General features: G+C 38.0%; 1 protein-coding gene across 2 annotated transcripts in view; it reads left to right on the plus strand.

Moving 5' to 3' along the window:
• Positions 1 to 24,038, plus strand: part of LOC112150755 (carboxyl-terminal PDZ ligand of neuronal nitric oxide synthase protein) — a 159,486-nt gene that overhangs the window by 128,113 nt on the left and 7,335 nt on the right. For both annotated transcript variants that reach the window (XM_024279227.2, XM_024279228.2), the window contains exons 9-10: positions 2,655 to 2,820; positions 5,789 to 5,965. In XM_024279227.2, the coding sequence (XP_024134995.1) occupies positions 2,655 to 2,820; positions 5,789 to 5,965 (343 nt within the window). The remainder of the gene's footprint in view (positions 1 to 2,654; positions 2,821 to 5,788; positions 5,966 to 24,038) is intronic.

Genomic DNA, 24,038 nt, shown 5'->3' on the forward strand with positions numbered 1-24,038 from the left:
TCTGGAATATTTAATAAAATTAACATCCTTTTATTTTAACAAAGTTTGTTTTTATTTTTAAAGGAAAATTCCTAAAAATCAATGGAAAAACTTTAGCACAGGTGTTATATTGAGTTTGAGCAGCTTTAAAAGGTTGGAGCAAGGAAAGCATCTATAAACCCAATCCAGCTTGGCATAACCCTGATCTAATACAAAGGAGTTCCCATAATTATATTGCATTATGTTACCAATAGATGAATGAAAAATGGCAATAGTGACTGTACAAATGAAAATGGTACACCAGAAGACACTAGAGTAGTTTTTACATTTTCATCCCCCTGCAAACAACACTGATTCCTCTTCAGAGACCTTGGTTACAGTCGTGTTTTTTAGAAGTGTCCTTGCTGTATTGTTCCTCTTCCAAAAGCGCTTTGTGCTGTAGTTTTGCTTCAGTAATAGCTTAATGCTTGTCCGTGTTGACAGGAAAAATAAAGCGTCCTTTGCTGCCACGGTAACCACCTCTGTCCTGCCTCATCGAGCCGAAATGAGAAACCAGGGAGTCATTACAAGTCTGAAGGACTTGCACCCCCACATGAGACCCTGTGACTCACTGTGCTCTGAAAATAAACCTCTGCACTTGTCTGCCACTGGGATGTAGTAGGCGTACAGATTTAAGCTGGTTTTAATGCTCAGGGTGGTATGTAAAAAAAGTTTTTAGCCATAGAGAGTTCATGCTGACTGTAGTGTGTCTGCTCTTAAAATATTTCCTGTACAGCTTTGTACTTTTAACTTGGCCTCGGTGCCTGTTATTCTGCTGACACTTCAGGCTTTGCAGATCTATGATCAAACTCCAAGGTAAAGTTTAATCAAACCACACAGACTCACAAAGTTGATAAATGGAGACCTTCTTTCCCTCAACAAGTCTCTTTTGATCCATTCCCGATGAGGTGTGAAGTGGGTTAGCAAACATTAGATTTGTTCTTCATTTTAAAATTCCGATCTGGGAGTTATTGCTCCAAAAAGATCCAAATGTGTGTTTGAGGAAGTGAGTTTGGGAGCATGTGGTCCCTGCTGCATCTACTATCACTATAAATGATTCAGGCTGTGAAGAAGATATAGCATTGGAGCTTTACATTGAAGCAGAGTCAGTGCTTTAATCTGGCTCTCCACATCAGACGGTGACATTAAGGTTGCATGAGGAGCAGAGCTGCCACCAGTGCACTGCTGGCCCCATATTAAACTTTTATAAAACCACAGTAATTTCAGTAAAGAGCTCTCGCCTCTGTTGCCTATGGTCTGTGAGAGTGTTTAGTTTTTATATTGTAAATTTAAAGCTGGGTTCAAAATGTAATCAAACTAAACTTCTAAAGTAAAGACCATGAATCCATCGTATTTCCGCTGTTTAAGCACAAAAACAGATTGCAGACGTGTAATCCGAAGCTCTTGGCTGCATTCGGAAATTCAGTCTATAAAAGTTATGAATAGAACCACTAACAAAGGTCCTTGTGGGAGTTCAACACCCACGAGAAACAAATCTGACTTAGTGCCAGACAGTTCTTTCTCCAGTTTTAAAGGGATCTAATGAGTTTGCATCAAAGGGTATGATATTCTGCTCTCTCAAAGTAACACTAAGAAGGACACTCTTAAGTGCAGCTCTGGAAAGGTAGAGAAGAATTAGTTTAGGTATTCATGTCCTTCTTAAAGTGGCTAAGAGGTAAAATCCTCCAGTTGTGGGAAAATTCCCATTTGTCTACTACAAACACTAATTTATAACCTCTTCTGGATTGATTAAAGCTTAGCTCCAGAGCCTCACTCAACTTTCACCCATATGTTTGGTTCCTTAGCAGCACAAAATGCATAAAGTTCATCTCAGAACAAGTCATATTCAGACTTACAAACGTGTGCATTTCTTTTTATTGTTGAAAACAATAATAACTGGAACCAGCTCAGTTTACCAAGAACCTCTTGGTGAAAATCCTGTCCAGAAACTACCAGGCTCATCTGTGGCAGCTACTGAGTCATTTTTCATAAAGGTCAGGTTTTTATCGTATATCACAGCAGTAATAATTGCAAAACAAAGAAACTGACTCCTTATTAACCCATTGAGATGACGTGCATTTAAAAACCCATCCAAATTCGATTAAACAAACACTTTAAAATGCAGTTTTAAGCTTAAATATGTCCTCCATTATGAGAAAAACTCTACAAGAATGTTAAAAACACCAAAAACATAATTTTCATTGCATTTGGTCTTTAAGTTATTTGATTCTTCCTACATAGTTTTAAGATTTTGTCTTGTAACTCTAACAGAATCACTTTGTCATTGGATGACTTTCCAGAAAAGAAGCTCTGTCAAAAATGACTCCTGGGATCCTTCAACAACAAATAAATGTGCTGAAATAAAGCTGCAATTCACCCAGACGTCTCCTGAAAGTTTCACATTTGGAGATCATGCCAAGTTAACCTTCTGCGTGTCCTTTGCTGCAAAAGCATAGTAAATAATAGATTTATCTGCATGACCTTTCATGGACTAATGTGTATTTTCAAGACTTTTGGAGCAATGCAATTTCAAAAGAGAAGTTTATAAAAATTGCTGTTGGCTCTGTTTTATTCAACAGTAAGCTGTTTCTCTAACACCGTTCCCCCTCTTTCCTTAATCCCTTCCATTGGAGCAGGTCCATCTCTTGAAGGACCAGCTGAGTGCGGAGGCTACGGCTCGGCTGGAGGCCCAGGCTCGAGTCCACCAGTTGCTGCTGCAGAACAGAGATCTGCTGCAGCACATCTCCCTGCTGGTTAAACAGATCCAGGAGCTGGAAACTAAAATCTCTGGACCAAACTCAAGTAAGTTTATTAAGAATTACCCTTGCTTATCACACAGCTCCAGTAATACTAATACACTAGTATTGTACTTCTTCATTTTCACTAGAAAATCAGGATGATGCAATAAGTGAAATGCAGTCCCTGCTGGCCCCCACGTTGAACATTCATTTGATCGACAGATTCTCCCAAACCCGCTTTCATTGGAAGGGTTGAGAACATCCAACAAGCTCACTCCTGATTAGCCAGAGCGGTTGCCATAGAAATCTTGACTCAGACTGACTCGGACCAATCCCTGATTAGAGGCATTGTCTGGTTCCAACATGGTGGCATCGATATTGCAGAAAAAATGGCAACTGAATTGACTTCATTTTGTTGGAGTCGTTCTCTTTTGATGATGTCACAATCACTCAGTCCATGCATCTCATACAGTCATTGTTCTCAAGGCAGTACAAAAAAAATCACCAAATTTCAGATTCTTGTTTGTTTATAAATGATATTTGAGTTTAGTGGCATAAAATCCAGTTAATATGGTTAACCCATTCTAGGCTTCATTTATGCCATTCAGAATCCTATGGGTGGCAGAGATTATGGCTCCAACCTCAATACAATACAGCAGTACTAGCCTACTAGACTACATAAACAAAACACACATCAATCCATACATTTTCTAGACTCTCTTAATCTCTTTTGGAATCACTGGGTTGCCAAAGCTAATCCCACTAACTGTTGGCCGCCATGCCTACAGTAACATATTTCCACCAATATTTTGTATATTTTGACTAAGAATTAGATGCATGAAATGAGAAAAGGTTAACACCATCTCCTTTATTTGACACTAAAACAAGAAAAACCTAAAAGCTGCCAAAAAAAAGAAGAAAAAATCTGTTTCCAATGAAGTGTTATAATACATGCTTTTGGAAAAAAAAACTCAGTGGTCATTCTCAATGACTAGAAAAAGGAAATCCTGTCTCTTTTGTTATTAGAATGGAGATTTTCATTTAGCTTCCAGGCAAAGGTCAGTGCCAGCATTCTGGTCTGTGCTCCTGGGAGAGCAGACTGTATCGAGTCATACAGACAGTAAAGTGAGTGAGCCACATTTATACACTTAATGGAAAACCCTGCTGCTGAGTACTGCAGAGAGAGAGTGGATTTTCAGATTGGACCCCCACTTTTCTGAGATTCCACTAAGTTCTGTCACTGATGCCCTTATACCCTTTTCATCTCCACCCTCTTTGGCTGTGCAAACAGATAGTCTTCTCATCAGCATCACAGCCCAGCCCGCCCTCCAAATGTCACCCAGTGGGAAAGAGAGTTTTTTTGTAATCTTATCAGCACACATTTCATAAATACAGTGCTGAGAAATCTTTTTTCATAGCTATCTTTGGTCTTTTTAATATGCAGCTGATATCAATGGAATAAAAAAACTTCTACTGGTGTGTTTGAAACTTTTTGAAGGACACCTCACTGCTTGAGGAAAGTTATCTGATCATTTGGATTATTCTCCATCTTTTTTTTTCTCACCAATATACCCACAGAATTCAAAAACTGATTTTCAGATGAGGATTAATATAAAAAAAACGTGTATGTATAAAAGGATCATGCAAACAATGACATGCACTTTTCTAAGGGAAAAAAAAAACACATTTCAACAGCGAAAAAAAATTTAATGAACATTAACAAAACTAAGGGAAAATCCAAAATGTTGCTCTAAATTACCACAACTCTTTGACCATTTGCTTAATTAATGTAATTCCATCAGAATCTGAAAGCTGAGAAGTCGAAATCTTGAGGCACATCACGATTTGATTCAATCACAATTCAAGAGGCAATTATGACACAATTATCAATGCAACCTATATCTTCATTCTTTACCACAAGACCAGTATGACTTACTTTTCCCCACCAGAGTGCATTTTTAAGTAAAGACAAGATCAGTATACTTGTTTAACTTTTATTAAGAACATTAAAATCCTGACCAAAAAAATGTTTCTTTCATAATCAAAAATCTTTAACAGCATCAGAATCCCCTAAACTCAACAACCTAAAATAGCAGGTTATTTTTCATCATTAGACTAGCTTTAATTGGACACTCTTTAACTCCCGCCAAACAAAATGGTGTTTAGCTAGCAACTGAATATATTTTAGAGCAGGGGTCACCAACCCTGGTCCTCAGGGCTGGTCGGATGATGAGATCTAGAAGGTCAGCCATGTTGTGTCCTCTTCAAAATATCCGAGTAAAAAATCGTCTGCATTTAGTTCCGCTTGTTACTTTTACTTAAATCATATTCATTTCTTGATTATCGCTTATTTGAAATTCATAAAAGGATTTAGAATCATTTATAGGGCTTTTCTTCGTAGGTTTCAGAATCAGTTGGACTTACATTAGTTGCACAAACGGTTGAAAAGTTATAATATTTTGAAGGGCTTGTGTTATTGCCTACCGCTAGGGTTAAGTTAGCAGCAAAACTGACGATCTAATTTTCAATGTGTAATCCTGAAGCACTCTCATTCTTTCTCCTTGACTTTCGTTATTCCTATTTTTGTTAATCTAAACGTTCTCACGTGTCATCAAAAACCATCTCTCATCCACCAGATTTTTTTTTCTAAATATGAAAGAACTGCACCTTCTATCCTCCATAAAGGAGGAACATGTTTTGTTTCTATTTGACACTGAAACCTTTTTCAGATCCAAGTCTATGCAGTGTGCCTACAAAGAGTGATGCAAAACCCGATGATGAAAGACTTTGAAACGTGTTTTCTGTTTGCATACCATCTTTGACACCACACTGATTTATGTGGAACAAAACTGTTTACTCTGTTGGTATTTATATCCCTCTTTTTCCCATAGATCACAGATGGATAACAAACATTATTCTTCTGCCAGCCCAAGTGCTGGTAGAGGGATTTCAAAACACTCCTTTTGGGTGTGATGTGAAATATATATTTTTCATCGGATCATTCCTGTTCTGATTTCAATTTCTCTCTCCAGTGGGCTCACAGGACAGTTTGTTAGAAATCACCTTCCGGTCCACGATCCCTCCAGTGATCTGTGACCCGACCACACCCAAACCGGAGGTGTCCGCCATCAACCTGCCGGGGATTGGCACCAACGACGGGACCACCAACCCCTTCTCCTCTTCCAATGGAACTCTGGGAAGCCCATTAGGTAGGGACCCGTGTTTACTCAAACTGGAGCGTTTCCGTTTCCTCCCAGGGCCTCCGGGGCCTCCGCCTCCTCGACTCCCCTCACCTCCCCCGCCGCTCAAGGTCAACCGGCCGGAGAGAAGAGGTCAAGACGCGCCTGAAGCTCCAGATAACCTGTTTTCCTGCGAAGTAAAATCTTTTAGCTGCCTGGACTTCGCCAGGTTTCGCGAGTCTGGTATCGCCTCCGAGTGTGAGTCGAACACAGACGACAGCGATGACCAGGAGGATGAGGATGAAGGGGAGGACGAGGAGGACGATGAGTTGGATATCTTTGGTTGGGGGACAGATGAAGAAACAATCAGGTTGCTTAATGTTCTCAACAGACAGGGAGCTCCCGACTGTCTGGGAGATGAAATAGCCGTGTGACTCGTTCTGGTACCGCACCAGAGAAATCTACACCTGCTGTTGTCCATTTACTTCAAAAGACTCTTTTTGGGTTGAAAAATAGATGACTAACTATGTTTAATTGTGCACAATTATTGATATGAAGCTCGGACAAGATCACCAGGGAAACATTTGTTAGTCTTTAAGATAACAGTTCACTGAAGTCTGTGTTTATTAATCAAGTCTGAAAAAAAATCGTACTTTGTTTGAGTTTTTTTTTTTTTTCCACTTGTTTGTGTGAGAAAGGCTTACATCAAATTCTAGTGACATTTTCATGTCACATTCTCTTAGGACTCTCTGATCTAAACATGCAGGAACACAAACAACTAAATTGTCATGAATAGTTTATTTTGCACATCCTTACAAAATGTATTACACAATGTTACACAAGGTTACACAATGAATGATGTTTTGTAGAAACTCTAAATTACCTTTTTTTGAGAAAGCACAGTAATGAAAATGTGAAAACTTACAAAGAAAAGGGGATCTAGTTTTTGAGAAAATAAAGTAACACAGCCAAAAACCGAATTGAGAGAGAAAGGTAAGCATTTTGTTGCTTCCTATATGAATAAATAGACTGAAATTGCAAATCTGATTGTTGAAACACACCTGCATGAACTGCTTGTTGACCAGGGTTTAATTAGGTGAAGTCTGATTTTGTGATAAAGCCACATAAGCCCAAGCAGAAGACTAATTGTCACTGAAGCATTGTGTCATCTGCAAAGAAAGTCAATTGACCTCAAACGTACATACATTCCTTTCTAGTGTTTGCTTTGTGATACAAATACTATATTTCTGCTGTGAAATCTCATGTATTTGTCACGTAAAATGCTCCTGGACCAAATCCATTGTTTCTGTAATGTAACATCTACGTACAAATGAACAAAAGAGCGCTAAAGTATCCAAAACAGGGCTCCTCTAACACCTCATACACGGTGGGGCAAAAAGGTCTTTGGCAGTTACTTATTCTACTAGTTGTCCCATTTAAAAAGACGAGAGAGGTCTATAATGTTAATCATAGATACACTTTAACAGTGAGAGACAAAATTTTAAAAATCTAAGAAATCCTATTGTATGATTTTTAAAGAATTCTACAGTCTCCATGACACAAATAAATGATTGAAAAACTGTGATTTATTGGATTCAACACATGATCTAAACAGATCAAATGTAGCACATTCATGAATCAGAATAGCATTTATTGGGTGGTTCCACTGATAGCATCTCCTTCAGAGCAGCTAACGATGTAGAGACAGTTTGTACAAAAAGAAAAATAAACCTATAACTTTTCAGGAAAAAAAATCAACCATCATGCATTTAGTCATTTTACAATATTTGAGTAATTAAACTTGTTTATATAGATGAAACTTTATATTTATAAAATCCTGTTTTCAAAAATTACATACATTATTTGAGCATCATTTAGATTTTTGAAAGCCATGATATTACTTATTTCTCCAAATAAGCTGTGAATAGTTTTTAATAGCTATAGTCACATTAGTATCTGTGTAAAACTACATTTTTTTTTTTTTGTAAGACTAGAACTGCAGTGGATTGCTTGGTACTTGGGGCGAACATCACATGTGGGACACTTTCAGAATGGTCCATGACCCTGGCAGTGGGACAACTCAAGTGAATAGTTTTTAAAACTATTCCAGGTCTATTCTGCAAAGATAAAAGCAATTCAGTTCCACAAGTAAATAGATAGGTAACACTTTATTCATTTCCATCAGGAGAAATTTGGTAAAAAAAACCCACTAAATGATAAATAGACACTGTAAGTAAACATGATCATAAGTAAATAAGTTAACAAGCAACTGCTAACAGTAGTTGACACAAAAGCTCAAGTTGTACTGAACGTATTATTAGAGTTTAGAATTACTGTTTGATCATTTTAAAAAATTGAGATTTTACTCTGTCCTCTTTCTACATGTCAAATAACTTTATTTATATGATACCTTAACATGACTTCAGTCAAACATGGCGGCATATATCAAAAGCTCAAACCTAGAAAGACCAATTGAAACAAATAAATAGAAACATAGTCAAATAAAAACGTATATTTAAAAGAGAAAACACTAAATTAGTTTTAAGAGGTTTTTTCCAAACATGAGGATGCTTGAAGAATGGTCAGTGGTAATTCAGCTTTGATGCATAAATTGACTCTTGGACCTCAGTACCTCCAGGAGAAGCTGATCAGCTAAGAAGTCAGTGAAGGGAAGCTAGGACAGGTGTAATGCGGTCTCAGTTTCACACTCCGACCAGAACCAGTTGGAGACCCAAGAGAGTTGACTCCAAAATAAAGTTACCATAATCCATCTGAGATGGGATAAAAAGCATTGATTACTGCCTTCAAGGGCCGTTACAATAAAAACAGCTTCAGCTCCACCAACTCCATCAAATAGAATAATCTAGACTTTACCATGATTATAGTAGTTTGCTTCTTGTTTTCTATGAAAATCTGACCTCAGTAAACATGGTAATACATGGATACTATAACTATTAAAAAACACACAAGGGCACAGATGTATTATACACAAACCCACAAGTTATTTAGATGGAAATGAGACATTGCCAGAAGTTTATTTGTTGCATCACCTGCATTGACCCACTATTGTATTTAGTCCTTATAACTCTAGCTGTGTTGTTTTGTATTCTGCAACCCAGAAGCCCAGACTTCACCTCAGAATGACACCAAACCCAAGGAGCTTCTAGAATCCCCAGAATGAATAATAATTAAAAAAAAACACCCACCAGCATAGTGAATGCTAATGCTTTGTTGTTCATTTTCCTCCACTCAAACTTGAAATTAATTGCAAAATTAATTTCAAGTTTGACTAAATTGTCAGAACGATAATTTGCTTCACATTAACTCTGAAGACTCTTCAAGATTCTTATCAGTTTTCTCAACTGGCTCCCTCCCACAAACACCAAAACGTTTGAGTGGGATCTGTATGCACACCCATGCGTGTGCGTCTTTAAAATGTATCCGTCATTCGCCTCCTCTTTTCTTACCCCTTGATTACTCACGCAGCCCCCCCTCTCTGCTTATCAAACACCGTCACGTACCTCCTAATTGCAATTCTGGAGCCGATCTTTGAGGTTTTGCATTTTTTAACTGATGAAATATAAATAGGAGTCCTCGCCCGTCTGCCGCGTCTCGTCACAGAAATGCGATGAGGTCAACTTGAAATCAGAGCGATAAGCTCTAAGTCCAGCTGTGGTTTGAAAATATCCATGAGTAAAACTTTTGATGTGGTAGTTTAGGGCTTTCTGTTTGTCAGCAGCTCCTGGGAAAAGGGACTCATTCTGTCAGAAGAGATGAATACTAATTTATCAACTAACTTTGTTATTATCTGCTCTGTTCAGATCTGCGCATCTGTACTTCCAAACTTTGTTTTCTGTGTCACCCCAATGAACTTCTGACCTGCTCTGTCCTCTGCCTTCTGCAGACACCCTTCCTCTTTGTCTCCACACAGTTTGTTGGTTTTAGTAGCCAGAACATGTTTGCTCTCTTGTCCACACGTTTCCCTCTTTTCAATTTATGTAAAGCTGGGATTAGTTGGACCTCGAAGAGCGCTGTTTGTTTTCTTGTTTTTTTTTTGTTTTTTTTTTAAATTCAGCTGGAAAACAACAATCCTCTCTCATGCCAGAACACTGACTCACAGATGACAGCCAAGAGTGGCCTCCATTGTGTCAACCCAGCTCTGTGTATGGCCCCCGGGCACAGTGTGGTATTAAAGTACTAACTCTGTCTCACAAGGAAACCCCGCCGAGTTTTCATTTTCAGCTCCAATTTATCAAAGCAGCTTCCCTGTCAGTCCGCAGTTTGGCAACAGTAAATTCTGCCAAGGACTTGAAAGGGAATCAGTCGGACTTTCATAATGTTCTCTATCTTTTGCAGAGAGCTTTAGATGAACGCTTTGATTGGATCAAACAAATCATTCAGACTCTGGTAAAACTGGCTTTCATGTTGCCAATCCCCGTCTGAATGAGTTCGTACCGAGGGATGGGGGGGTTTATTTTCCGTCTGAAAGTGTGTTCAAAGTCAGTCCCACGTAAGAATTAATTTGTTTGTGTCTGTATATTCAACGTTCATTTGACGATGACTATTAATGAACTCTCAGTCCAAAGCAGAAGCTTAAACTTTAAATCTGGTTCCAAGTCAATGAGACGAAAAGCTCATCAGAATGATCTAGTGGAGTACAGACTTCAACTACGGTTGCCCAGAAGGGACACAACACTTTAAATTTGCAACACTACACTCTACAGTTTGTCACATGTAAAAAGAATTAACTCACAACACAACACTTAAAAATTCACAACACACCACAATTAGTCACAACACAGAAAAATGAATCCAAAGCACAAAAAAATTAACTCAACACGAAAAAAATAAACTCACAACAGGAAAAAATTACAACACGAAAAAAAATCCACTCAACGCAAAAAATGCAACTCACTATGCAAAAAAATCACAACATGAAAAAAATTCAACTCACAATGTGAAGAATTCAACTTGCATCGCAAAAAAATCACAACACGAAAAAAAATCAACAAAGCGAAAAAATCACAACACAAAAAAATAATTTCACAACGCGAAAAATTCAACAAACATCGCAAAAAAATCACATGAAAAAATCAACTCGATGTGGAAAAACCAACCCATGACGCAAAAAAATGACAACACAAAAAAATAAACTCAAAATGCACAAAAATCAACTCACAACGTGGCACATTATGTCAAAACGGAAGTTTGACCTACGACAGAAGTTGCACTACTTGTATTCTAATTTCCATCGGGCTAAACGGATTACAGAAAGTTACATCACAGTTGGTTGAGCAGATTTTTATATGTTGAGTTAATTTTAATTTTAGTGTGTTGTGTTGCAAATTTACTCTGTTGTGTTATGACCCTTCTGGGCCACCGTATTTAACCACTGAGATCAGTGGTTTTTCTCACTACTTCCCCCAATTTGGTGTCACCAAAAGCTAAGCAAACGTGGTTAGAAACGTCCTCATACTAGAGCTGATGGTTCATTGCTGTAGACAAAAGCAAGGATTTGATTTCCAGAATCCCTAGATGAACCAAAAGCTTTCAGGATCTTCATCTTACTGTTCAGTCCAGGTGTTACGTCATTATATATTTTAAAAAACAGCTTCTCTGCTTCAAACCCTCCACTTTCATCATCTTTTTCTTTTTTATTATACCTTTAAAATTAAATCAGTTCATATCAAATCCTTTTGTGCATTAATACAAATGAACACTTTCATTTAAATGTAACATAAGATCTTTAGAGGTTAATAAATCATCATTTAAATCCCTATGCAGCATTGACACTTTGTTGAAGATTTTATTACAATTTTCTGGATGTATATCACTCCCTTCATAAAACTGCAAAGATTTATGCAGACAGAGGGTGCCTGGTAAATAAGCGCCATGAGATGTGACAGCCCAGAAACAAGGCAACCAAACAACACAGCAAGCAGAAAGAAGTGTCATAAAAGTGTCTGAGATGCTTCTTGGTGTCTTTTTTTTTTCCCTTCTGGCAGTTAAATGGGATGCTTTCCCAAATTTGCAGTAAGCTTGAGCTGCACTGATACCAGGCTGTCAATGTAAGTTATTCAAGTGTCTGTTCTGCCAATCAATTCTCAGTACTGGAGAGTTGTTTTTTTGCATTTGCTGAACTTTTTCAAATCAGTTTTTATCACAAGTGGAGGCCAGAGAGAATGCTCGATGATGCCATTCAGTTGTACTTTGAAATTAAGGGTTATATTCACAATATAACAAGGCACTACAGTAAAACATATTTTGCTGGGACCAAGTCTCTCACTTTCATTCAGCCCAGGCCTGAACATTCTTTAAAAAAGTTGTTTGTCTCTGTTTATCAAACCCCTTAGCTACCCACTTTCCTTTCAGCATTTGCAAATGAAGACCCCAGCCAATTAGAAGTGGACTTGCACCTTTCACCCTCTCTGATTGGTTTAGACCTCAATACAGCCAAAATGTATGTATTTATTTAACTCACAGAGTTTTTTTTCTTTAATGCCGGGCTGGTTGGTGCAACCTGAGATTTTTATTGGCTACACCACTGAGAAATTAGGTCGCATGTCATATCTATTTGGTCGCACTCTAGAGCCCTGTTAAGTCGTTGAATTATTTAATACAAAGTAATTAAAGCAATTCAAATATTTTTTTTTGAGTGGTTAAACCTGTCAGATGCTCTGCTGTCCCCCCAAGAACTCTGATTCATTTAAAAATGCAGATGAATAAACGCCTAACAATATCTCAAACTGCATTTGTATTCTAAACATTTCCATTTATTCTGATCTGACTTTTACCCTGAGGGTGGAATCCACTCTTTGTGTCCTTCCGATGTCATGTCTCGTTATCTGTACTTCTGTGACGTGTTCTCCACCTTTAACTTATTCCTCTATTAGTTCTGCTTCCACTTTTCCTTAAACCTCTTCAAAATGTCAGTCACACTCGGCTATGAAGCAGTGTCTTTTTGCCTTTTATTCAGGATTCATGTTGTGCATAAAAAAGGTGGCTTTCAGCTTTTTACCCTGACATGATTACTAGTCAACGATTTGAACATCTTGTGGAAAGCAATTGTATGGGCAGCACTCCTGTTGTGGCTAAAATTAACCAACTGTTCTGGAGAAAGTAGCGTCCTTTTAATGGTAGCAGAGACCTGCTGCTGGTGCGGCAGGGTTTTCTCGCCCTTCAAAGTACTTTTAGTGGCCACAAAAACTTTTTTTAAGCTAAACAGAAATAAAAAAAAAATATATACTCTTTATTGTATCATATATTCAATGAGAAAGATAACCTCTCCCTTATAAATTTACAATTATGCAACCTTTTAAAAAATGCTTTATTTTTTCCAGGTTTAAATAAATGCTACAAAGTCCATAGAAATTATTCTTATTCTACCTATGGCTAAAGGAACAAATAATATTTGATTTTTTATAAAACCTTAGAAAATGTAGCTTCTACATCAATACTACAGGCTTTTTCCCATCAGCATTTTTTTAATCGGAGTTGGTCTTAAGAACTTTTATAGAATTTGTTGTACTGAAAAGTCATGTTTAGTTTTCCATTTATAACCTGATTTAATTAAAAGTGATGAAGTGTGTTAAGTCTGGCTGAATGCCTTTTCCTCGCCTCCAATGCTGTCTCATAACAAATCAGTCTCAAATCTAATCGATATAAACTGATGTGCCCGCAGATGTAGCTCCACAAAATTCTCAATCTGGATTGCTCCCAACTTTTTTCCCCCCTTTAACTTGTGTCTTTCCCATTCTTCTTCCTCTCAGCATTAATTCAATCTTTGATAGAGGTTGTTGTTGGCATCTGAAGGCCACATTTCCAGCTTGTCTAACCAAGCAGAAGCGGCATTTGGTGGCTCGAATCGATTTTTCCCCGTCACAAATGAGTGTTGTTTGAAATTGGGGTTAACGACTGGGACAGCGGGGATCGATACAAAACACACACCTCAGTCTGTCACCTGCAGACACACAATGAGACTCACACACAGATGCATCTTTACCAGGCTCAAAGAAAACCAGGCAAGCCCAAGTACAGGATCATAAACGGCAGTGCTGTTCTATAGTGGGGTGTCCTTCAGATTTATTGATAGAAAAAAAATGTTATTTTACCAGTTTCTTAATGGATTTTTGTACATTGCACAAAGCAAATGTAGTCTATTAACTTGAAAACTATGCAATCATGCAGATTGGGTGATTCTTTTTGAAAGTATTTTGGAAGAACTTGTAGATTTGAACAAAATTTTGAAAAATACAATTTAGGAAAAACTGTAGGCTGGAGAAATAAGCAGTTTCTACAAGAAATATTTGGTTTCTGTTTATGTTGCTATGGTGGAACCATGTTAGTACTGGAATATTGACAGACATGTGTATTGACTCGTGTTTATTTAAGTGTTGTGTTTATTAGGTGTTTATTAATTGTGTATGTCTGTAAAGTACAGCCTGAGACCACTTTCAGGCTGGGAGATTCTAACAGAATAGTTGGACTTTAATTACAGAAAAATGTCCTCTGAACTGGTTTGGTCTGCTTTCACATTGTGCTTTATATTTATATATGTACATATATAGTGTATCAAAAGAGCAAAGGAGATGCTGCAAGTTAAAAAAAAAAATTGGAGTTCTCTCACCTCAAATGTTGACTTTAATATTAAAAAAAAGTTCTGAACGGTATTCAGAGCTTTTGCCCAAAATGAAACCATATTTGCTCCGATTTGACAGTATCAATACATTTTTTAATGGAGGCGTTTCGTCTTTTATCTAACAAATATGCATGGATACGTCTTTGAAGGCAACTGAGGCTTCCCAGAAACATGTCTATTTTGCGCTGACATCTTTACTGTTTCTGTGATGCAGAGCCAAAGGCCATTCGTAGATGCTGAGCAGCAGTTCAGTCTGGTGCTTAATCTGGAACATGAGGTGCTCCATCTGTAAATGGCTGAAAGAGCGAGGGGATCCTGAATCACAGCGTAGCTCCAGGCCACATTTATCTGTCAGCTGGTTTTGTCCCATCCACTTTCTTTCTTTCTGTTTCCTTTTATGCTTCTTTTATAAATACTCCAACTCTGCAAAGCCAAGTAATGGAACACAGATGTGTGCAGAATTTTTGAGGAATTGAAAAGTTGGCTTAACCTTCAAAGAGAGGGAACTGCTTAGTACAGCAGGAGCTTAAAAGACAATCTGACCTTTATCTGAAGCTTTTGGTCAGACATATCTCAAGCTGAGAATTGTTCCTCCACATCATTCATCCACCCATTGCTTGATATTTTTTTTGACTGTCTTATTCTTAACTTCTGAATAATGTCAGGTGTCATCATGTTGCCAGGTAGTTTTTTCCAGGTTTTCTCTCAGTCCAAAAACAAGCTTCATAGTTGGCCGGCACAATAAATCGCAAATTTACCGCTGTCGCAATATCAGTCTGTGCGATAAACGTATCGCAAAAGACAGCATAAACAGCAAAAAATGGTTACCTTAAATGTTTACACACACGCTGAGACAAAATCATGGCTGCTTGTAGTTTTTAGCAAATCAAATGAAGCCTGTTACTCATTTGACCAATCAGATTAACCCCCGTCAAGTTGTTGACCAATCAACAGAGCCCTTTTATACCCACCTCTCCTCATAGGTTCATTTGTTTGTCCAAATTGTCCCTCAATAGACTGGCGACCTGTTCACCCAACAATAGCTAGGATAGGCTCCAGCAACCCCGTGACCCTGAAAGCCATTCAGTGGGTTCAAAAATGGATGAATGTCATGTGATAAGCAAACCATAGTAGCATGCACATCATACAGGACTTTCAGGAAGTATGCACAGAAACAGTCCTCCTCATATTTTTTTATGATTTGACAAAAGCACCAGTTTAGTTGTTTGTCAACCTGGACCAACTAAACTATCCACAGACACACAAGATGTTTAGTTTCCTTTAATCTTGTAATTGTCAGTAAAAGGCTTTTGTCACGAAGTGCATCTTCTGCTGCAGTATTATCTCTGTTCTCTTGAGATCAAAGCCAGTCTCACCAACAAGGAAACCAAAAGGATTCTCTCCTTATTGCTGCTTCATTTTCCCTCATTCATCTGTCACACTTGGAATGGACTCACTCGCAGGAGTTGTGTGGGTTGGTTCATGGTGATGAAGCTAACTGTTGATCCCAAAGGAGACTAAAGCAATCCAAAAACATTTCTCTCCTCTTGTTACGGCTAACTTGCACTTCTTGCTTCCTTATCATATCATCAAACTTCTCTTTTTGCCTAAATTGTATAAGAAAATCTAATCATTTCAAGCATTATTCTAGGCTGCACACACCCATTTCACCAGAATGCTCATTTTAATATATATGACGAACATTAATTTGAGTTGGTGTAATTTCCCAGAATATTCATGACCGAGTGCTGAAAAATGGTATGAGGTTCTTTGTCTTTTGTTTTAATGTGGAAAAATCTCTTCATTATTAAAGCAGAGCGCAGCAGAGAGGGATACATGTGTTTCATTGTAATTAGAATTCAACGTGTGCTTTGGCTGCTTTGCCCGGTGGTTTGTTTAAACCTCTACCCAGCATCTCTCATGATGTTTCTCCCTGCACTGTTTTGATCATCTGCCCAGAACACTAAATCCTGCAGGACTTCATCTTATTTAAAGTCAGAGGAGGAGAAAGATCTTTAAGGTTCCTTATTGGAATTAAAGACATCAGGTAGCAGAACATTTTATGAAAAGGAACAGAGACAAGAGATGAAAGGGACACCTAGGACAAGACTGTTTGTTAATGTAGCCTCTGAGACTTTGATGGGGTTACATAAGAGGTCTGACCTGTCACAATAAGGCTGAGTGACACTTTTTTATTTCTTTATTGCTTAGAATCTGTGAAAAAAAATAAAACAGAAGGATGGGTTAACTTTGTATCACCTGTGCGCCTTTAGAGTTTAAAGTTAATTGTATTTTGTTGTTCCACAGGAAAAATAATTTCATTTCTGAAAACATTTATTAAGATAAATAAGAAAACAAATGTTGGAGACTGGATATAAATTTAAAAACTGAAGATTGCACAACAACTACAATAAACAGCAAAACATATGTCAAGGTGTGTTAAATAATAGTTGATTAATCCCCCCCCCCCCGACACACACACACATAGATGTTGTGAATTGGAACAGAAACCTTTCCTTTGGACACATTCACAAAGACGGCTTTTTCTTAGTCATGGATCAAAGTGGTGCAATGTTCCCTGTCCTTGAGTGGAAGTGGGATTGAAATCTAATTTATTGGTGGCAACTCAGCTGAATGAGCTCCTCAAAATGAAACAGAAGATGAATGTTTCATTTTCCTGTTTGTCCAGAATATCTTAGTTTTGTCATTTGTTGTGCAGGTTTCCAGCTTAAAGCCGCAAATGTTTAAGTCTATTGGCTGTATCATTTTTGTGTTTGCACAGTGTGGGTGTTACTTTTATTTTTTTTTATAGTCGTCAGTGTTTCATTTAACCTTTAAAATTAATATATTGATTTATTATCGCCCACTCATATTGTTATGAAATACACACATAAATGTGCCAGAAAGTCCTAGTATGTTAGATATAAAAGACAGTATACCCCAAAGAGGGGGGAGTCAGGAAACATCAGACTTTCTCCAGCCAGATCGGGCTTGTAGAAATTGTCAGTATGAAACAAACAGGATGGACAACAAAATAGAGTAAGAGAAGCAAAATAAACATGAAAGAAATGGAGTATGAAAAAACAGAAAGGAGATAGAGTTGAAAGAAAAAAGACAAGATCAAGGAGAGGAGTCTCGACTAAACTCTCCCAAGTTTAACTAAGAAAGTTTGGAAGGCCAGTTTAAAAAAAAAAAGGATGATGAAAGATAGTAGAATAAGAACACTTATTTAGACATCAAAAACACAAAGTTACCCAACAGAGCAAACATTTTATAAACCAAACCCAGAGCATACACCAGAAAAGAATCTCATTCCTGTTGCAGCCAACACTATATATTTTGTTCATTTGCTGTTTCTGCAGAGGAACAGTAAGCTCTATTATATTCTCAACGATAATAAATAAATGCACTATATATTAAACCCACAAAGCCATCTGGCCTCACATTTATATTTAAATTCAATACTTTAAGGAATTATGAGATGGCCTACAAACTCTACTGAGTTTCCTCACATATTGTCTGTGTGCTGCCGTTCTATGGACAAACACTATTCTCTACTTCTCTTCTCATTCATTCATTTCTATGTTTACCTTCAATGCTAAACTTGTCTGTGAATCTCTCCTGTGATGAGCTTTCTGTCCATCCTGTCCCAATGTGCTAAATTGAAGCTGCCCCTGAGCACAAGAAGCACAATGGATCCATCTTTTTTAATTCTGATGGAGGTGGAGGCCTTCATCTTCAGTATCTTTTTCTCTCTATACCTTCCCATCTTGTCCACTAACCCCATGTCACCGAAGGGACTGTATATGTGCATCACACTCTTACTTGTTTAGCTTTTTATATGGGTTTAAGGCCACCAAGTCCATACTGAACCTGTTCAAAAACACATGCCTGAACTCATATCCAAGCCTCTGTTTGCCTCCCCATTCTGCTGTTACCAACACAGCTGTACCACTGTACTGTGGAATCGCTTCCATACAAATGCACACAGCCTGGATATCAGCTACACTCTTTTTTAACGTCTCTATCTTTGTCAAAGGAATGTCGTGACCCTTGAAGGCAGTGATAAGTTTAGCAAAAAGCAATAAAAAGTTTCATTGTTTAAGTTTGCCTGGAAAGCCAGAAATGAAAACTCATCAAAAGGGGTTTCTAACAGGCTTTTCTTACACACTTTGGCAACAGTTGTTATATTATTGTGCAACAGGGGCTAGTTGTTCCTAATCTCGCCCTATCATCTCCTACAACCCACTTTGAGTCTCTAAAACTGTGATTCGTCACTCACTTCACCTTTCATGGTCTCAAAGTTTGTCTAGGTTTTTTGTGCAATTTTGTATTCTTGTTCTCGTTATGTACATGTGCTTTGCGTCCTGAAAAATTCACAATCAATGCTCAGTGCTCTTTTTCCTGTATACTACAAAATGCTTTCAGCTTGCCTAATTTACATAAATCGTCAATCACAAGCAGATCTTTGTTTTTATTCCAATAATAATTGGATTTATTTGAAGGTTTAAACTCATCTAAAAAAGAACCTAGTTTTTGCAGAGCAGCAGTAGTAGTAGCCCCAACCTAACGTTACCAATACAACAAAAATGGTGAGCAGTATTGGAGCAATCCAGCTGTAGAGTTTTATCAGCTCAGACGAGGAAAACAAAGACGTACATGGATCTAGTTGTCTACAAGTGGATGCATCAGAATGGAGCAGAGCAGGGAGCTTTGCCCTGCCGATTGTGGCCTCCCCGTTACAAGCTTTTTCTAACTTCCTTTTTTTCCCTCAAGGTTCACAATGATTTGACCAAAGAAATAATCAGAAATACAACTTGATCTTAATTTTCATTTTATATGATCTCCATCACAAGAAAAAGATTATAAGAGCATGTTAAAAAATAGGAAAAATGGGATTTTTATTGGAGTGGGTCTTTAAAAGGTAAAGGAGTGTAAAAAAAAGTTGATTACTATTTGAGAAAAGTTAGTTAGGGTTTAAAACCTTAAAACATATGTAATAATTGTTTTTAAAAAAAAGAAACTATCACATATTTTGCCTATTGTAGGTCATTTTTAGAATGTAGCTCCCACAAATAACAAACAAGGGAATATTGTGATAGGTGTAGTAACATGAATCTAAATTTTGGGAGGACAATCCAATCTATAATCAGCTTTTCTAACCTTAACCAAGAGTAAATTCAAACATTGTGGCCCAAAGTTCAGTTCAGAAATCCTTCCAAGTAATGGTAAATGTTATGAAAACCAACACTTCTAAAGTGTCTGCTATTCGGTCAAGTAACTAAAATAAGTCATGTCGCTTCTTTAACTTTAAATAATCCTCAAAAGAAGTTTAGAAATCATCTTTTTCTTTTTATATACTTTAAGGGAAAATGACTCTTAACTCATTCCAATAACCGTTCATAGAGAAGTCAAGATGTCAGTGGGGTCAATCAGAAACTTTGTGCATTAATCCAGTCCTGTGTTCCCTCATCATTTCTGAGACAGACTCACTCCACAGCCCACCCACTTTAATCATTCATGCTGCGATGAAACCAAATGAAAAATTGATGAGACACTTCTAGATGTGTGTGCGTCTTCAGGAGGTAGAGGGAGGTATGTTTCTCACCCGTTTTCAGATGCAATTGTCCTCGCTTGTGCTGGTATTTCTCTCACACACACCAGGAAACATCCTAATGAAGCCAATCGAGAGCTGTAATTTAACACCTAAGTGATAATGACTCGCCGTGGCCTAAAGATGTTGTGTTTGTGTTCAAGTGAGCGTGTTTCGGGTCACTTATCCACTCAGCACAGCTCTCAGCTCTCACGCGTTTATCTCGGCGTGATGGAGATTCGTCTCATCTATTACACCAGAATCTCTGATTACGTTCTGAGTTCTGAACATCATTTCAGTAAACAAAACAACTCACTTTCAGATGCTCCCAATGGGAATTCAATTTTGATAGATCTTGTGGAGAAATGTAATCCTGTTGAACAAGGATGTTTTTAGGGGGTTAAAGTGTTTTCTTTTTTTTACTCTTATTTTCCTTTAGAATTGAGGATGAATCATAAGTGCACGACTCCCATATCCATGTTCTGTGTGGGACCACTGATGGGTTCACGCTCAGTTAAAAGTGCATTGGTGCTTTTTGAAATATTGTGCTTCCCTGCAGCAGTCAAAGGTCAAAGGGTTGAAAGAACAGAGAAGCAGTGGAGAAACTTGATGGACTGAAAGCTGCACTGAACAAAGGCCAACAAAGAGCCAAAAATCTGTCGAAAGCCAGATCAAATTCTTTTTTTTTTCATGATATTGGTTAATCTGATGTTCAAAATATATTTGATGTCTGAATTTCTTTACTCTTAACAAGAAGTAGTTATTTTTCTGGTTTGTTTTTTACCTGGATTAGAAAAAAAAAACTTTCTTGAATTACTGTCACGTCTGGTTCTAGTGAACCTCTCAATGACAGAAAACTCCATAAAATCCTTGGTGGTTGTTTTAGGACAACTTCCTGTCATTTTGTTTATATCCAAGTACATGCATACTTATTTAGTAATCACAATACACCATTTAATTTAAGCTTTTAGAGCTGAATTCTCTCTAAATAGGATTTAGAAACTTCCATTTCTTGTCTATAGGTTCTAGTGCTCTGTTTCAAGCGTGGCTGGAGCCCCCACTTCAGAGGGGTAGCTGTTATTAAACAACAGCAAATGATTTGAGGTTTAGCAAGCTCAGCAGGACTGTCAGCAGTTGGAGTTGCATGGGAGGTTCTGACGTATCGCATGTTACCACAGCTCCATCAGACCTGCGAGCACAGGCGGAGCTACGCTGCGTTTATGGATGAAAATGTATAAACTGGCTTTAATTCAACTCTGAAATGTTTTATTTAAATGTAGCATAAACGTGACGATATCATTTATTTGATGTATTTTATATGCAATGCCACATCGATATTAAAAGAGAGACGGGGAAAATGAGGCTCAGACTGTTTCCAGTTATCCAGTGATATTTCAAGGTCACCACAAGGTCAGATGAGGAAATATTTAAAGGAATTCCATCTAACACAAGAGCTGCTTTCCAGACTCCACAGGCCTTACTTTACATGTTATACTTTTGAAACGGTACACTGACTGACAGACTCGACAACAGTGTCCCGTTTGTTTTTGATAGTAGTAAACTGCCTGCTTTTACAAACACGACAGGTTTGAGTCAGGTTGCACATGTGGAGGAGGAGCACACAAGCGGGCTGTTTTTCAGCTCCATTTGTTCACCAAACTCTTAGGTCAAACCAAGTGTCCGAACAGCCAGAAGCTGATTCTACTAGAGTAATTTTTTTTGTAGATCACGTTTAAAGGTGGAGGGGTTGTTTTACCATGGGTGCTCCTCTTCCCGCAAATGGAAAATGTCACCTCTGGTCATGGACGGGTTTGGAACCATCAGCTTTTGGGCCTTGTTTCCACTAGTCATCCAGGAGCTCATTTTCTTTCTTCTTGGCATTTGGTACTTCGTATATAAAAAGCATTTAATGGCGACAAAGAGGAATTCTTGGTGCTTTTTTTTGTCATATTAACCAATCAACAGGTTTCAACTGCAGCTCTGCGCTAATTGGTCCGTTCTATTTTTCTATATACCTACAACCAACGGGGGCCCAGGAGCCGTACAGTTTGATCCAGCTTAATGGGTCCATTTTATAGTGGAAGCGCTCAAAATACTGGATTAGACTGTACCGTACCACTCAGTAGAAACTAAGCATTTGTGAAGAAACAAACCAAAGGGATGCAACAGATCACAAAACTCTGCAGCATGTGTGCTGAACCGTCCATGGCTAGGGATCCGTGCGGATTGTGGCTGATTCCGTTGCATCCATTCTAAACCTCAAGCTACCGCGTTCACACCACCCTCAGCAATGTACATTAAAGCGGCAGCTTTCAATAAAAAGTCTATCTAAACGTTTTGGGTCTTCTACATTCAAAACTCTCATATTTGCACGTAGTTATACAAGTTTTGCAACGTACAAAACATGCAGCAATTGAACGTGTTTTGCATTGCCAACTTTAACCAGTCAGGGACTCAGATTTGGTAGTGATGTATGCACAGCGTTCCTTTTATTTCACAGAAGTGCCAGCCGTTAGAAAACTGATCGTAGAGGAGAAATTAATAATGGCAGTTTGAGTCTGGACATAATTATGTGACACCAAGTCTCATAAATCAAAATAGAGCTGTAAAAGAAAAACCCTGAAGCAAGATTAACAATATTTGCACCAAACCTCTTCCAACTGTAGGTGGCAGACATGCGTTAGTAAATTGTAATAAAAAGAAAAAATAAAGAAAAAGTCCCTCTCTGCTTGCCCAGTGGGAACAGAATAGGCTACATGCACATACTTGAATGCGTGTCAAATGCCAGGTGTATGCATAGCTTCAAAAATGTGATTTCAGTCTGTTTTGTTCATTTTACTTAAGTTTTCTTTGTGTTTGTGCGTATTCATTAGTATTTTTGTGTCTTTGTTTCTGTTTCCCTATTGGTTTGCATTTCTTTGTGTCACCTTTAATCTCCTAACAGCAGTTTTATGTTGGTAATTAGTTTTAAGGTCATTTGGCTTGTTGTACTTGTTTACTATCCTGACAGTTATCTAAGGTCTGAATTATGACTGTAGGAGGTGAGATCCACTCCTTTAATTGGGATTCAAGTCTCCAAGCCCCCACAATCACACCGCTCACAGTCCCAATTACCTTTGATTAAGGTCTGAAAGTGGGACGCAGCAGCACTTAAAGCTGTGTTACAGCCAAGTTGCAGAGCATGCCATGTTTTTTTATTGAATGCTTCAGTAGGAAAGGAAAAAAAGAACCCAATCTATTTCATCATCCTAAATCGCTGTGGGACAGCAGCGCCAAGACTGTGCCATCCCTCTAATTAGGAGAACATAGACTAATGGTTTTGCCCAAATGAAGTTCCCAGTTCAAAGAGGCAGCAGTTTTTAATATTTCTGATTATAGAGAGGAACAAATAGGAACACTGCTCTGAGGCAAAGGGAGTAAGAAGCTCAGGTGAGAAGACTGGTCCTTGAAATGTGATTAATGCAAAAACTTTGGGGCATTTTTATTTAAAAAAAAAATAGAACTATCATAGACCAAAATTTAAAGCTTCGTTTGGTGGAAAAACCTACAGGATTCTACTCTAAAAGTTCTGGTAGGTCTGTTTCTGTTCTTCTGGAGTCTCCTGCTGCTTCTCCACAGATCTCATCTGTTCCTGTGTTTTCTTTTCTCCACACTGACTGCTTGATGCTCAGATCAGAGCTCTGACTCTGGGGGAGCAGAATATGTAGCCTTGATTCCCCACCAGAGATCCTCTATGGCAGCTTTCATTCCTCTTGTTACTGAACTGGAATTGCCTAAACGTTTGAGTGTGTTGTCTTGTTATGAACACTCTTCCCTTTTACACTGAAATCACTTAGTGATTTTATAAAGAAATCTTGCTTGTTTTGTCTTAA

The sequence above is a fragment of the Oryzias melastigma genome, linkage group LG4 (assembly GCF_002922805.2).
Source record: "Oryzias melastigma strain HK-1 linkage group LG4, ASM292280v2, whole genome shotgun sequence".
NCBI classification, from domain to species: Eukaryota; Metazoa; Chordata; class Actinopteri; order Beloniformes; family Adrianichthyidae; genus Oryzias; species Oryzias melastigma.